At 43.4% G+C, this 17,517-nt stretch overlaps 1 protein-coding gene across 1 annotated transcript in view; it reads right to left on the bottom strand.

The window, feature by feature from the left end:
• Positions 1-17,517, bottom strand: part of LOC144822180 (3 beta-hydroxysteroid dehydrogenase type 7-like) — a 125,062-nt gene that overhangs the window by 75,857 nt on the left and 31,688 nt on the right. Inside the window, exon 3 of the mRNA XM_078679371.1 lies at positions 11,201-11,356. Within this exon, the coding sequence (XP_078535497.1) occupies positions 11,201-11,356 (156 nt within the window). The remainder of the gene's footprint in view (positions 1-11,200; positions 11,357-17,517) is intronic.

Below are 17,517 nucleotides of genomic sequence, written 5' to 3'. Positions count from 1 at the left end.
GCAAGTAGCAGTGATGCTTAGCACGACAGAGTTGGTTGTAAACTGGCTGCACTTTTTATATTCTAATCGTATTGGTAGGCGAGATAAAACACAGAGCTGAGCATCCAGCTGGCAATAGGGTCAGCTCAGATGTTCATCTTTCCAAAGTCCACCTCATGAACATACTGTGGTCTTGTACTTTAAGAGTGTTGGTGATTACATCAGAGGCACCACCATCATTTGTCTTCAAAGGCTTGAAGGCAATCTGCTTCCCTGCCCCCCTGGTGTTTATGGCTTTTCTCGCTCGCTAATGCGTTTTTTCCCCTCCCACCCTTCCTTTGTTGTCCTCCGCGCGTGGCCTCTGCCTGTCGCCTCTCCGTCCTTCACAGCCCCTCTCTGTCATGGAATCTCAAATTTGGGGACTACATCTTCAAAACAAGCCTGTTCATGCTGACACTTGCAATTAAAATCCTTTCTTTCTTTCCTTTCATCCTTTCTTTCCTTCCTTCCTTTCCATCCATCCTTCCTTGCCTTCCTTTTCTTTCTTCCATTCCTTCCTTCCTTTCCTCCCTCCCTTTCATTCCTTTCTTTCTTTCCTTCCTACCTTCTTCCTTCTTTCTTTCTTTCTTTCTTCCCTTCCCTTCCACATTATCACTCAGCACCACTCAGCACCACCACGGCATCACTCAGCGCCACCCATCACTCAGCGCCACTCCAGCATCACTCAGCACCACCACATCATCACTCAGCGCTACCCCAGCATCACTCAGCGCTACCCCAGCATCACTCAGCGCTACCACATCACCACTCAGCACCACCACAGCACCACTCAGCACCACCACAGCATCACTCAGCAACACCACAGCATCACTCAGCACCAACCCAGCATCACTCAGCACCTCTCACCATCACCACATCATCACTCAGCATCACTCAGCACCACCACAGCACCACTCAGCATCACCACATCATCACTCAGCGCTACCCCAGCATCACTCAGCACCACCACATTATCACTCAGCACCACCACATTATCACTCAGCACCACCACATTATCACTCAGCACCACCACATTATCACTCAGTGGCACCCCAGCATCACTCCGCACCACCCCAGCATCACTCCGCACCACCACAGCATCACTACGCGCAACCCCAGCATCACTCCGCGCAACCACAGCATCACTCCGCGCAACCACAGCATCACTCAGCACAACCACAGCATCACTCAGCACAACCACAGCATCACTCTGCACCACTACAGCATCACTGGTTCAAATATGTTCTTTCAATGTTTCAAGCTGTTTTCAAGCTTTCAAGCTTTATTACAAATCACAAAAAAGATGTTAATATTTCACTTCTGTTCTTGGATTTTCGTCACAATAAAAAACACTGAATATAATCTTCACAAAAGTTATTTACAAAAGTTTAAACTATTGCCATTACAAATTAAATAAATTATTTAACAATTAATTTAACAAAAAAAATAAAAGCCATTGTTATTTGTAATATCAATATATCTAAGTCACGTAAATAAAAAACATGTTGCATTACAAATGCTATAGGTGTCACATTTGCGAAAGTTATAACTATTGGCATTGTAAATGACAAAGCTATTAATTTAGCTATTTTAACAAACACATAAATAAAAAAAAATGTCATTTATAAGACCAATAGCTCAAACTTTCCTAATACGAGACCTATTGCATTTCCAATGCGTGTTCAATATTATATGCTTCACAGGGCTTATCTCACCCCAGACAAGACAAACTGATATTATCACCAGGCAGACGCTGTCTGTCCTCTATGTATCCTGCCTGAAGCCAATCTTATACACATGCTCTGGGTCTGCCCGTCCCTTAAGCGTTACTGGCTGGGCATGACCACACACTTGTCAAACTGCACGGGGCAACCCACACTACGTGCCCGATTTACAGAACTAACTTAAGACAAAATCCTAAACTTACTACCATTTACTCATTTTGGTATTCACAGAAGGCACTTACTAATCAATGAGTAAGTGCTTTCTGTGAATACCAAAATGAGTAAGTGCCTTCTGTGAATACCAAAATGGTAGTAAGTTTAGGATTTTGCCTTAAATTAGTTCTGTGAATCGGGCCCTACATACATGGGAAATATGCCTCCTAGGCCAGCACCGCCGGGAAAGAAACACAAAGCCAGTAATGATTTACTGATCTGGGGCTCCTCCTAGCCAAGTGCCTGAACACCCATTGATGGAAGTCGCCTACTGCCTGGGAACATTCCATGCAAGCCTGGGCTCGGCAGAGAACACTGCCCTTAACAGGGAAGGTACAAGGGGTTAAGCAGACCTATTGCCCATTGCTGAATCACACAGGGAGGTCCAGACTCCTGTAGGGAACTTTCGGGTAACCCGCCCCAATCGGACATGATAAATGATACATCCTGACTGCTCCCCCCTCCTCACATCTGTTATTTTGAAGGTTGTTACGGGAAACAACCATTACAACGCAGTCATTACAACACACTACCTAAACAAGGCAGTAATTACAATGCAACATCCTTTACATCGCATGCCATTACAACACAGCCATTACGAGCCATGTCACTACAACGCATGCCATTACAACGCATGCCACTACAACGCATGCCACTACAACACATTATTAGGTTAGTAATGGGAAATAGTAGTTTTTACCCCTATGCTATCCAACACTTACCCTACTGTTGCACTCACTGGATTGGGAATTCACATTTTTACCCCTACACTATCCAACACTTACCCTACTGTTGCCCTCACTGGAGTGGGAATAGTTATTTGTACCCCTACACCACCGACACTTATGCTACTGTTGCACTCACTGGAGTGGAAATAGGAATTTTTACCCCTACACTATTCAACACATACACTACTATTGCCCTAAAAGTATTATGGGTTGTAATGGTATGCGTTGTAATGGCACGGATTGTAATGGAATGTGTTGTAAGTGTAGTTTATGAAAATGCTTTGTGATGGCATGCATTGTGAATTCTTGCGTTGTAATGGATGTTGCGATGTAATAACTGTGTTGTGAAGGCATGCGCTGTAAAAGTTTGCATTGTAACGTGGCCTATCCGTCGTTATGCCATAATAATGCATTATTTTTTTTTCTTGACTTGTTACACTATTTAAAGTTTGATGTTTTATTTTCTGTGTTTACTGAATCTGAAGCTAATTTCCCTGTGACTTTATGATATCTCCATTGGAAATGTGTATGAGACATATATACACTGTAAAACATGGAGGGGCTTATTTAAAAGCCCCTTGCGCCGCTGGTGGTGCGTCACTTTGAAAAATAGTAAAAAGTGACATAACGGCGGTGCAAGGAGCTTGTACATAAGCCCTGGAATATTTTTGAAAAAAGTAAACATATTCAAGCAAAAAAAAAAGAATTCCACCATGCCTTTAGATAGTATTCTTAAGCATGATTAATCTTGGGCAGATACACAAGAAATTAGGTTAAGACTCAGGTCCTAAGTTGAAGAGACAGCACTTAATGATAGATTTTTTGAGTCATTATTAATGTAAAATATCTTTTGAGAGGGTAAGGCCACATAGGTAGGTTCCAGGGTGTGACCTAGTAATGTGGTTCTGAGAGAGGAACACAGATCTTGATTGAACCTAAGGGCCATGGTGTCCTGTTTTATCTTTATTTTGAAATCCCTTTGGGAGAAGTCCTCATTAGCTAAAAGTGTGATCTAGTTCTAGAAGTGGATTATGTACATTTTATTTATTTATTTTATTTTGAGAGTTTTGTATAGCGCGAACAAGATCCTTGCAGATACCAGAGCGCTTTACATACATATGAGAGGAGAGCGCAATAAAGAAAACTTAATAAGGCAATTCGTACATACATATGAAAGGAGAACGCAATAGAGAAACTTAATAAGGCAATTTGTGCAGGGAGCGCACAATGCCAGGTAGTAGCGTGTGATTGTGTGGTGGATTGAGGCACTGAAATACAAGGGGGAGGCAAACAGGCAAATTGCATAGTTAATGTTCAAGTGAATTTAGCCATGAGGATACAATGAGAGGTTACATTTCTGGTTTCTTATTATTTCCTACCATGTAAAAGGGTGAATAGCCCATATAATATGTGGGTCTTTTGTGCCCTGACAAGTAGCACCCTGTCATGTCATGAGTGACACCCTCCGCTGGTCCTGCCTTTATAGCCCAGGGCACTTTGCATCTTACCGTTTTCAATATTTAAACCAGAACTACATGTTCCAGAATGCAATCTGATGCTAACGAAGCAGGACTTGCTGGAGATTTCACCCTCCCTACTGGGGGCATCTTAACAGCTATGTTTAGGCAGCCTGTAGGAATCAGCAGTTCTGGTCCATCAAAACAAAAAAGGAATATATATATATTGCCAGTTAATGAAATTACTTTAGTTGCCTCGAAGGGCAGACGCGGCTCTCTCTTGGAGGCTGCCTGAAAGAGACTGAGTTCGGAGATGAGAGAACCTGGACCTGGCCTGGGCTCAAAGAAGTGTTTCCGTATAGAAATAGTTTATTTAGCAAGTGGGGCTTGGGGGGGGGGCAGCCGACCGTAGGGAGGTCCCCCCACCCCCGGGGGATTTGGGAGGGGTTTAGTAGGGGGGGGTATTATTGCAGGCTCCGGCCATTTTAAGTTTTGGGCTATTTTTGGTAGCCAGACCAAAAGGAGCCCAAGCATAAATGCTTTGGGCTCCTGCTGCCAGCCACCATTTTAGGTTTGGTGACCTGGTGGCTGGGAGCTTAGTTAGAAATGTTTTCCCTCCTACCCTCCCACTTTACATTTTTTTCCTTCTTAGCTGGTCACTTTCCTCTTTTCCCTTTTTGTTCCTTTGTTATTTAGTGTAGCATTTTTTGCATATTGGTTGGCATTTCTTGGAACAGGGGAGCAGGGGTTTTGTTCTAGTTGTAATTGTCGCTTGGAGCAGGTGCCATGCGGGGTCTTTTTGGTTTGTTGGGCAGTTTGGGCAGATTTTGTTGATTGATGGTTAATTTGGTTATCGACAGGAATAGGATAGGATGGTCGTTATTTGTTAGGTTACACGTTTTGGGGGACTGGCAGGCATGGGAGTTGGTTAACGAAGGGCTTGTTTTGATAAGTTTTAATGGTGGATAGGATGATGTAATGTTGTTGTAATATTGATAATGTTGTATTGTATGGGGGAGGCGGGGACATAAAAATTTTAGGAGAGGGGGCGGGTGTGGGGTTAGGGATGTTACGTATTTAGTGAGGTTTAGTTTTGGATGGCTTTTGCCAAGGTTGTTTAATATGTGATGCGCACCTGTTCCAATAAAGCGGCCTTTTCCACACATACATTGTCTCGGTCTGCTTTACTCTCCCCCTCACCCCTCCCTCCCAAACTGCAGCTGCACACAAACAGGGCTTGGGCTCCCGCGCACGCGCACCAGCTCCCTTCATGCTAAGCTGCGGTCCACTGTGACGTCAGATGCTGCTTGTAATAACGTACTTAAAACTGACGGAATCTACTTAGTGCTAAATTTGTAAAAATAAAATAAGTGCCAGGGCCCTCGTCAGGTGGGTACTGCAACTTGCACCACCCATAGCACCTGCCAGTGTTTCCAATATTTTTGTTTTTTGCAGATTTATATAGCGCAAACTCGACCCGAACGTATTAGAGCGCTTTACATGAGCATCAGATACGTTACACGAGTACACATTACATTTTTTTTATTTTTGATTGGTAGGCACGGGGAGATTAAGTGGTTTGCCCAGAATCTCATGTTATGGAGTCGACCCCCGAGGCTCGAATCTTGGTTTCCCAGCTCCAAAGTCGGCAGTCTAGCCGTGAGACCACATCCTCTCCCAATGACAGACCCAACACAACTACTAACCATCACACATACTATGAGTGTGACAATTCAGACTATTCCAGGGCCCCAAATCTAATAGAATGACCGGAGTGACAGGTATCAATCATTTTGATACATATTGAATTAATAAATAACTGTTGTTGTGTTCATCTACAATTGAGATTGAGACAAACAGCGCCACCACAAAGGCCGCCTATCAAAGGTGTCACATTGACAATTAAGTGCCGGTGCAGAGCACCGAAAACCACAATCTCAAATTAAGCGCTGGCAGTTAGAAAGGAGACATGCTTGCTGAGAACCATGATGCTTCACATGGATTGGCACTGGTGTTATGAGCCTCTGACCAGTGGATACACACGTTTAATCCTGGCCTCTAGACTGATGTGTCTATCTAGGCCAGGCTTGTGATGGCTGTGATGTGTCGGTTTATGAATGAGTGTCCTCTCCATCACTAACGACCCCACCAGCTGTGGACATCTGGAAAAGCAGCCGCTCTATTCTGCCTCTGAAGCAAGGAAGGCAGAAAAAATGTGTGGGACCTCCCTCTACCATCAAGAATGTGCACATTTATATTAGGGGGGGTTAGTAGTGCCCAGCCTAATACCTGGCTATTATCTAGTATGCACAAATGCCTTCCTTAAACCCCCAACACATTTATAAACAAGCACCGTCAACACTGGTCGTTTGAATTTCTTGTAGAAAAAGGGTTTTTAAATCTTCACTGAGACAGGGCAGATCCAAAATGGGCAGAGGAAATGCAGGTTGGCTTCACATATAGTTCAGGATGGACAAGCAGGAGGGGGTAAGGTGAGCAGGGGGGCGAGGAGGCGTGGGAACATCAGGGCGATGCAGGGGCAAACCTGGCAGAGATGTGCATGTTCAAGAATGCAGAGGGAAGTGAGGGTAGGGTACCCGCAGTGACACTGAAAAGCATGGGCAGGGAGGCACAGGGAAACATAGGCTGGGAGATACAGAGGGGCACAAAGAGGCATGGAATGCAGAGGGGGCAGTAGTAAAATGGGACTGAACACTGTGGGTGCGGGCAGAAAAGGGGGGCATAGAAAGCAGAGGGCTAGTGAAAGCTTGCGGGAGGGGGCAATGCCAGGCACATAATGGCACGACCTTCCAAAGAAAAAAAAGCATATGTAGTGTCAAATATGCAGGTGCACATACAAGAGCATGCAAAGGCCAAAGCACCCTCCCCCCTATTGATACTGAGGGGAGTAGAGATAGCCCTGCTTTGATGTCTCTGATGCATTGCAGACATATAAGCAGCAACCATGATGATGCTCATGTCACAGTGACTTATTTTTATTATTTATACCCTGAGACAGCGCATGTGCATCTTGTAAACTACAAAGGGGTTTGGAGCCCAGCCATTGCTTACCATTTGTTGGCTTCATTGTCAGTCTTATTTGCTGGTTCCAGTATCACTTTCTCTTTGTTTCTCCCTTCCATGGAACATAGACCAGATACTGATTACTTCTTCTGATTAGTGTCCTTCCATTGCTTGCACTGGGCTTGAGGTACTTTCTTCTTCCTACCCCGTTTTCTTCATTGTTGCTTGTTCCACCATTACTCCTCTCACGGCGTTGCTTGCCCATCACTGTTGCTTCCCACTGATCCATCCATGTTGTTTTTTGCCGGTTGTTTTTGCTTGCCCCGTGCCCCAGCTTCCCTCCCGCATTGTAGCTTGTCCACTGTTGCATAGACCATACTTGTTACTTCAGTGATCCTCCGCCCAGTGCTGCTTTCCCAGTGACATCCACTACAACTTCTCCCACTCTCCTTCTACCCGTTGCTGCTTGCCATGTCATGCTTGCCTTCTTTATTGGCTTTGCCAATGCTTCTTTATTTAACAGTTTCACATGCTCTCATTAAAACATAAGGAAGAAAGGGAGCATAATTATTAGAGAAAGAGTAGGAGGTGGAATGGACAGCACAAACATTGAGATCAGAGCAAGTGGATACATATCTACGATAGAAGTGAAGGTTCTGGGATTCAAGGTGGATAACAGTGTGGCATCAGGTGATTGGAATTAGCTTCTTGGACCTACTGGCATCAATATTAGATGTACTGATATACCTGGGTTGTGAACAGTGAGAGACAATGCCACAGGCTACAACTCTGAGACACAAGAGTACACTAAATATACTGCTACTGAGGCCAATTCTGCCCTATGAGGTCCAATTTCATCATATATGCCTCTCACTGCCACTGACCAGCTGATTAATTATAGGAGCCCTGACGAAGTTCCCTCTGGCAAAAATCGGGAACGAAACATGTGGGCTGTGTGCGAGTTTCAGAAGATTGAATAAACAGAAGCAATTTTGGAACAGATTCCTACTTGCGTATATTGACTTACCAACAAGTACACCTTCCATTTCCTCTTGAAACTTTGGCTCCTCCTGACACCTCTGGACGGCTGGTGCAGGAAGTGATTGCATCACTTTCTAATTTATTGTGCATGTGGACTGGATGTGCTTGACCTTGGTCTGCCGTTTGCCCTTTCTCTCTTAAACTAAAACATTTGTCCATCAGTTATTATGGCAGAGACCAAATTCCAGTCCTAACTGCTGTGGAAAAAATATATTTTGCCTTTTAAGATCATTCAATTCAATTCAAAACTTTATTTGGGAGCCTTGTTGCAGCCATAAAAGTTATTCACGAACAGAAAATGATAAAAACATTTTACATCATAACAATTTAATTTAAGATTTGACCAATATATATGTCTCAGCCAGAAGGATAAAATATCTCATAGAGTACCAAACTTCGACAGCGTATCTCCTAAGTGCATCAAAGTTTGTGCCCGCGTGGCAGCCTTTAAAAAAGCTCCCACATTAGAAAACACTTCATAATTACGTAAAAGTAATATGAATCTAAGAGCAGGTCTGCATTGATTTAGTTCAGTTTCTTTAAAAAAAACAACGGCACACAGCCAGCGCGTTCCGTTCCCCTGTGCCACGGGAACTTCGTCAGGGCTTATGTAATTGGATGAAAGCTGGACTGGGTTATCACCAACTGGACCGAAGTGAAGTGTGTTTCAAAACGTGGAAGCCAGATACGTATCACATATGTTAGGTAATGATATTCCTGCTGGAAATAAAAAATTCTGTGGCAGAGAAAACGAAGGGAAACCGATGTCTCCAAGGATTTCAAATAAAAGCTATGTGGAGCCACCTCCCTGAAATCTCAGGTGGAGTCGAAGAAATGCAGGTGGTATATTCTTGTATCGCCACTGAAGGTGTGGTCTCCTTCCCAAAAACCCAACAGAAGGCAGCAATATCAAAGGAGTGGGGTCCCTCAATGTAAAGAGGCAGTATCCATGCAGAAAACGCTGGAAAAACGCGCTATTATGTCTGTCAGCCTCTTATCAAGGAACTGCTGACCTTTCAGGGAGGCGGCTCCACATAACTTTATTTGAAATCCTTGGAGACATTGGGTTCCCTTCGTTTTCTCTGCCACGGAATTTTTTATTTCCAGCAGGAATATCATTACCTAATATATGTGATACGTATCTGGCTTCCACGTTTTGAAACACACTTCACTTCGGTCCAGTTGGTGATAACCCAGACCAGCTTTCATCCAATTACATAAGCCCTGACGAAGTTCCCGTGGCACGTGGGAACGAAACGCGTTGACTGTGTGCCTTTGTTGTTTTTCAAAGAAACTGAATAAAAAGAAGAAACCTCAAAGAAACTACTTCTTGATTTTTTATATAGTGCACCTTCCTTTTTGTTCCTAATCCTTATTGTAAATAGGCACCTCTCAGCAGAAGTTGCAGGAAGTTGCTGCATTCAAAGTAGTACATTTTGAAACTAAAAGGGTGAATGTGCTTGACCTTGGTCTGCTGCTGTTGTCCTGCATTGATTTAGTTTCCTGACCTGCTGGGACTACTCGAGCTGGGAAAAAGCCAATAAGATTATTACCAGTGAAATTCCTTTGATGATAGGAACATTCCCACCCGAAGATGGCCACTAAGTTTGGCCACTAGACAAGGTAGACATTCAACCTATGAAATAGAGAACACCTTGACTCTTCCAGTAGTAATCACATGTGACCAAGGACAGCACTGAAAGGAAAGGACTACAACTGCGAAAATCCTTATTCGGTGTATTAAAGGTAATAGCCATCCTTAGATTGTACTTTTTGCTGTCATCTAACAAAGAAATTACACAGCAAGCGATAATTTACCTGAAAATGTTTTAAGAATTGTAACTGTTTTGTTAATTACCTCTCAATGATACAGGTAATGTGTAGTGACGAATATATGGTGATACCACGCATACCATCACAACGCGGTATTTTACATCGCGGTTTTGACAACCGAAGTCATTATATCGACTTGCGTTGGAGGGCGCAGGACTTAGGAATAGTGTGAATTACTATTCCAACTCCAGTCTACATACAGTAGGGAAGTGAAAAGAAGTTCATCCGAAAAGGCAAGGTAGGTGGAGAGTCACTTTATTCGGACCAGTACAGCTCATTCCCGGCAGCAACTGCCGATGATAGAATTACAAATTCCAATGTACAATGAACACTCCAAATGGAACATGGAACATAGGGAACGCACGAGCAAGGCAAGTGCGGGACCCAACCGGAAGGTGTTGGAATAGTAATTCACACTATTCCTTAGTCTAGAGCGCCCTCCAGTGCAAGTCGATGTAACGACTTGCACTGTTAAAACCACAATGTAACCATAACAAGTTGTAATAGTTGCTTATTAAAGATGTTTCCCGTAGTGACAGAGTGAGAGGTTTTCAGCAAATGAAACACTCTTGGATGAAGCAACATGTATCAATTACTTACCTGGAAAAAGGCAGTACTCCCTCCATAAACACCCCTGCCACTTCCGACTTCTTCTATATAGGTCCCTCCCCCTACCACTTGACCTGTTCAGTAGACAAGTGCAGCTCCCATCCAACTCTGTTGTCCAAGTAGGGCGGGAGAGATGTATGCATTAAAGTTATCAGTAGTGCAGCAGATGCAGTTGCATCAGGTCCCAGGGTGGTGAGGGGCACACATCACACCAATTAGAGACTATTTGTTTACTACCAAATCAGTGGATGGGGTGCAGTATCTTTTCATGCATTAGGACATTTGGTGCTCTTGTTATGCTACTGGATCTGAACAAGATGGTGAAATGGGGTGATATTGAGAAAACAGCTCTTTCACACAACAATGCCAGAGTCTGAAATATAGGTTGGACTGGGGAAGCGCCTTCCTGAACCTACAATATTGCTTTTGCTGTCTAAGACATTCACCCTGTTGCCATGAAAGGTTTTCACATTATTTGTCCTGTGCATGACATGTTTTTCTCTATTTTAACAGAATAAAGAGGTTGCTTCCATCTTGGGTTCATGCTTCTTACCACCAACATTGACGGCCTTCATTTTCCAAAAGGGCTCCAGGTCCAGGTAGTCTAGGAGAGCAGCTGTGTGGATCACCACATGGACCCCTTTCATGGCCTCCAAAAGCTGACTGTACTCAGTGATGTCCCCTCTGATCACTGTCACTTTAGTAGTTGCTGCAAAACATAAATAACCAGAGAAACCTTAAATCAAGAAAGACCACACTACTGATAATCCCACCTTTGCAAACAAAGCTTAGGATGTTGCGGCTTCTCGGTTCAATGACGACAAGGACCATACGCAACCACTGAGGATTTAGAAGAGCAAAGAAATCCTGGATGTTCCCAAAACCAGGATTAAGGTCACCAATTTGTGTATACTGCCTGCAAATCTATCCTCTTGCCACTTCCAGAACTAATTCACCCCTTTACTTGTCCCGCAAGGAAGTTCTTTCATTATTGTAAATTTGTAATCTATGTCTGATCAATCTTCATCCTTTTTTGCAATTTGTGTTTTTTGTGTGACTGACATCTATTGTTTAATTTGACATGTTCTTGATTCTCGTTTGTTTCTGTAACGTGTAAATATGTATTATTCTCCTCTTGTAACATACTTGGGGCCATATTATCAAGAAAGGGCGATACATTACTGCCGCTTTTATCGGCAGGAAATTGCCGCTAAAGCAGCAATAATGGGCTTGATAATATGCCCTTGTGAATTCCCATAGAAGCCCAGGTTAACACCAGAACCTGGGCTTCTATGGAAATTCACAAGGGCATATTATCAAGCCCATTATCGCCGCTTTAGCATCAGTTTCCTGCCGATAAAAGCGGCGATAATGTATCGCCCTTTCTTGATAATATGGCCCTTGTTTCTATTGTGAAGCGATCTGACACCTTTGGGTTAAGTCTGCGCTATATAAAAATGTATTAAATAAAAAATAAAATCAATAAAATCTCCCACATGCTTAAGGAACGGTTAGTTGCCGCTGCAGCCAGTCTGAAGTCCTGCACGACGCCAATACTCTATACTTCAACTACCACCCTTCCCTTCCTTCTTCATCCATGCACCTGAGAAGTTGGAACCACTCATCTAGAAGTCTTTGGAGCTCTTTAAGGCCTCTGAAAAAGGTTGTAAATAGCTATAGAAATAAAGCAATCAATACAATAAAATATACAGTGCCTAAAGTAACAAGCATTTGCAATGCAATAGGTCTCGCATTTGCTCGATTTTGAGCTATTGGCATTGTAAATGACAATGCCATTTATTTATGTGTAAAAACCTGCAATAATAAAAGGCATTTCAGTTTACAATACCAACAGCTCAAAATCCCGCAAATGTAAGTCCTATTGCATTGCAAATGCTTGTATCAGTTACGTTATGAGACAGGTTCACAGAACAACAAGTCCTCCCTGCTTCAGTTGGTAAATTGGCATATCTTTATTACCTGGAGGCCAAGGGAAACCTATAGTGTGCAACCAATATTTATTGACAACACAGCAATCAAACTACCTAGAATAGGTCAAGCAAGAAAAAAAACGTTTTCAAATGTAACTAAATTAGAGTTCATACAAGAGTCTGGACGCAAAGCTCATAATCTGAATCGGCTAAGAGCAGAGTTATAAAAGGTAAATTTCATATAAATTGAAGCATGTTACATTATCCCTGCATGTAACTGAAAACGACTGCAACTGCTCAAGGGCCACAGCATGAAGTCGCACTGTCATCTGCTGGATTACGAGGAAAAACTTTGAGGTTTCAAATTCAAAACATAACATTTAAATCAATACAAAAACGCACGCTACCATCAACTATATTAAATAAGTGTCTACCTGGCATTAGCATGCCAGGCTGCAAGAAGGAATGGAAAGTAGCTGCGTTATATCACAAGCATTTGTAAGGCAATCGGTCTCACAATTGTGAAAGTTGGAACTATTGACGTTGTAAATGATATTATTTTTTTAACTTATATTTGTTTTGTTTGTAGTGGAATTAAGTGGTTTGAATTGCAATTGTTAGACGGCGTGGAATTGTGTGGGGTGGGATTGAGTGATGTATATTGAGTGTTATGTAGTAGAATTATGTGGTATGATGAATAGATAGGGGTGAGAGCTGTATATAATAGATAGAAAGTAAGACTGAGAGGTATAAGTAGTTTGTGTCTGACGTGGTGAATGAACTGTAGATAGAGTAGGTCGGCAAGCAGGCAGTTCCAGGTGACCAACCGCTCTGGCTTTTCCGCTAGAAACGAATAGCCTCAATCCATTCTTCCAAAATAACTGTAGTCTGCACTTCAGTGCATAATTTATTGTGCAAAATAAACCTTAAAACGAACCGTAACTAATATTGCTAAATCCTGGGAGTAGTCTGTTCAACTAAATTGTATGTCTGGAATTTGCACGCTCCATGCGTGACCCCCTGAACACTAGTTTTCAAAAGTAAAGCCAGTTTTATAAGCAGTAGACAAACCAGCCCAGGGCTACAACGAAGAAACGAACAAGTGTAAAAGCTTTAGAATACCCACTATGTTACCACATAAAAACACGGAACACTCTTTAACTTTCACAAGTCCCGCATTTTATTGATTATAATGAGGTCAGCCCGACCTCACCACTATGTTAACATCACATAGGCAACATCGTGGCATACCCCTCTTCGCATGGGCATATCTTTTCTCCAAGACAACACATCACAACACAGTTTCGAACATAAACCCAGTTCTCAAGAAAAATTTCCCTGTTTTAAATTGGGGTGTGAACAGGACAATCTCTGCTTTTGATTAATGCTGCATACGCGTTACATTAAGGCCGCAGCCACACTGTAGGGAGGGAGGGAGAAATGAAATGAACTCTTTCCCCAAGAGCAGTGTTACAAAAGAGAGCCCTAGGCACCGAAACAACAAAACAAGAGGTCAGTTAAGTGCAAACAAGTTCTTTTCAGTGCAGTGTTGTAATGGAAGAATTAATATCAAAGTTTCCACGTGAAATAAATTCACGATTTGACTTCAAGCTGTGTGATACTTGTTGCATGTTTCCCTGGCAAACATGTTCAGGGCTCGACTCGTGCACGGGCCCTAAGAGCCAGGGCTCGTCCTGATAATCTGTTAGATCGCCCACTTCTACCCCCTATGCATCTCACTGACCCTGCCGTGCACATACACTGCACATGCAACCCCTCTGCATAGCCGGGCCACGCCCTGTGCGCAGGCACTCAAGTTCTCGAACCTTCCAGCTCTTCATAGCACCCCTTACCCCCCCTCCCCGCCCTTAAATTGCGCACAGACTGGACATTCAGCTCCGTGCAAACCGAGAGGTAAGGGAACCTGCAGGCAGAGCATAACCAGGTGTGTGCGCGGAAGGGCAGGGGTGATACTAGCTGGGGAGAGGTGATATAAATCGGGGAGAGCGGGGGGGGGGGGGGGGGGGCGGGGGTCACACAAGTAGTTTCCTGACAATGGAGCACATCAAAGAACCGAAACTGCAACAACCTAAAGGACTTATGTAAAGCGCTCTGACACCTTCGGGTAAAGTTCGCGCTATATAAAATCGCATTAAAAGACTGACGCCAGAGCCAAATGAATTAATTAACTGACACTGGAACAAAGTAAACACGACGAGAAAACTGACACTAAAATAAAAATTTATGAAACCATACTGAAAGGCAAATTAACGCCCCGATACTGGAAAGAAAATCAATCGACAAATTCTGCGACGATTCGAAGCACCGATTATGTAAAAACGAAGTTTCAAATGTGGAAGCAAAACAACAGGTGCATGCAGTGCAACCGAGAGCAAACTGGCCCAATTAATGGTCGACTAATATACGATGTAAATGTATACATCAGGCAAGGTTTACACAAAGAGCTGACACTGCGGGCGCAACTGCCGGAACTGTCACTAAAGGAGTAAAGTAAAAAGCCTGTGCTTTAGGCAATAAATAAATTACTACCGCGATTCAAAGACGGTGACTGAGAATTCAAAAATAATACAGGCAATCGACACTCTATATTAAGACCATGTAAAGACGACACCTGATACTAATACCGAAAAAGAACCAGCACCGCCTCTCTTCTACCTCCTCCACCGCCGAGGAATGGGCAGTAATGAAGGCGTGGTGGTGGCGCCAGTAATATGCCTGCTCAATTATCACAGCATGCCGAGAGGCGCCCCACACTGCTGGAGCACTCAACTGTGCATTAATTATAGTTGAGTGCTCCAGCAGCCTGAGGCGCCTGTGACATGCTGGGATAAGTGGGTCTCATGCTGGGATAATTGGTCTTACGGCGCCTGAGGAAGTGAAGTCTCATGCTGGGATAATTGGTCTGACGGCACTTGGGACGCCTGAAGTGCAACAAACGTGCACAAGCTGCTCCACTTTCAAGCGCGTTCACAGACCTGGGTCGGCTCGTGCCCAGGTCTGTATCTGCTCGCTCACTGCTCTGACTCCCTTGGCAGGGAGCAAGGCAGCTATAAGTCTCGTTGGCGGCAGGGCTTCGCCCTGCAAGGCCAGCGAGACCTAAAAAGGCAGCATGCCAGTCTATTTGTTTATCATCCAAATGTCACAATGCAGATGACACAACATCTCATTTTCACCATCCTCCGCGCACCCAGATAAGGTATTTTCTTTATATACTCAAGGCTGCGGGGATGCCTTTTGCAGCCAAGTTATACACTCTTTTAAATGAAAATATTCTATTTGTGGTTTCCTACCAGTTGCATGTATTCATCCAAAAATATTCCTTGAATAAAGGATTAGAGCCACAACCCTATAACAGTATAAAGAAAGCATCCCTCTCCTAAGAGAATCTCATAACCTGTTTGTAAAGGGATCCATTCTCTTTGTAAATTAGAGGGTTAGAATTGTTGCAAGAACTGCCTCTGTCCCAATCAAAAAATGCTGTGGCAACAAATGATGGATAGAATGCTGAATAAATCAAACATTCACCCCCAATCAAAAGAACTGGGTTAAATCCATTGTTCTTTTGCTCACTACGTCACTCCCGTTTGGACCCAGATATATGCAAATCAGTTATGACCCTGTGCCTCATGGAAACAGTCAAGCACAAACTGCTAAGCCGGGTACTCCCTGAACCAGAAACAAGCATCCTGGGACCATAATCAGGATATCACCCCTTATCAGCCAGGCTAGCTTGAATCCAGTGACACAGCGAGCAAGGGGCCCATGTCTTGGACTTCACCTTCCCACTTAGGGCGAAAAATGTTGTGGCAACAAATGATGGATGGAGAAAAGCACGAAGAACAGCTACTACATCCTCGTATTGCCCTGGTCCACTGCCTTCATAGACACACATGCCCCATAAGCCTATCAGGAAACTAGACACAAAACGAAGCATTCCCTAGAAAAAAATCTCTATACAGTATGGTGCAAAATGTTTTATGTTGAAGTGCTGGTCTGTTGAGTACGAATAGCCCCATACAAATTTGTAATTACAATGGCGAACATCAAGAAATTCCTCAAAGCACATCAAATTTCTTGAATTTTCGCATTATGTGATTTCACTTTTTTTTTTTAGCTGAGAGAGTAACTTGCATAAAAAGAAGTCTTGCAAGATAACATCAGGAGATTGGTTCACAAAGAAGATGTCTCACTGAGTGCCATTTTCTGATCAAAGTCCCTCTCTTGCCTGTATCCTCCAAGACGATTGTACACAAGGTGCGCGCTTGTTAACAACAGTGATACAAGATACCGGTAAACAACATTTAAACATAAAAGCATAATTTCACAATATTGTCGTGGAATTTCTTGAAATTTCAAGGCACACAATTATGCAGTGTGGTACAGATGGTGCACATGAGTCTTGGTCACTGAGAAGTTCAATCATGATGAAGGCCATCTGCGGAGGTCCCAGGGGTTGTGTAGTCAAAGGCCATGCAGCATCTCTCCCTTCACTGGAGGAAGCTCCAGGACTACTGGACCCCATGAAGAAGGTGACAAAGTCAAGAGTCTAGAATCCTATTCGATACACTGGGGCACGAGTATCTCTATGGAGCACGACGCTTGGCTTGAATCCCCACAAATACTGGAATGCGGTGCTGGATACAACAAAAAAGATGACAGCCTTATGAAAGGCTCTCTTTCCATTACCCACAATGCAACTCTTCACACATTTTAGGAAATTCGATTCTCAGCCCCAAACCACTGGGATCATTGAAAACTAAAGGATGATATAGAAGGAGTGAGTGTCTTTCATCTACAGGATTATAAAAGATGAAATCAGGGCAAGTGACTTAGGGCAGGAGTAAATACAATCACTTGAAATGGGAAAGAAAGTGGATGGCGATTAAGAAAGAAGAGGCCAGTTCTGTAGAAGAAGCCA

This window comes from Lissotriton helveticus, chromosome 3_1, assembly GCF_964261635.1.
Source record: "Lissotriton helveticus chromosome 3_1, aLisHel1.1, whole genome shotgun sequence".
Classification (NCBI taxonomy): domain Eukaryota; kingdom Metazoa; phylum Chordata; class Amphibia; order Caudata; family Salamandridae; genus Lissotriton; species Lissotriton helveticus.
This window is presented reverse-complemented; position numbering and strand designations above follow the sequence as displayed.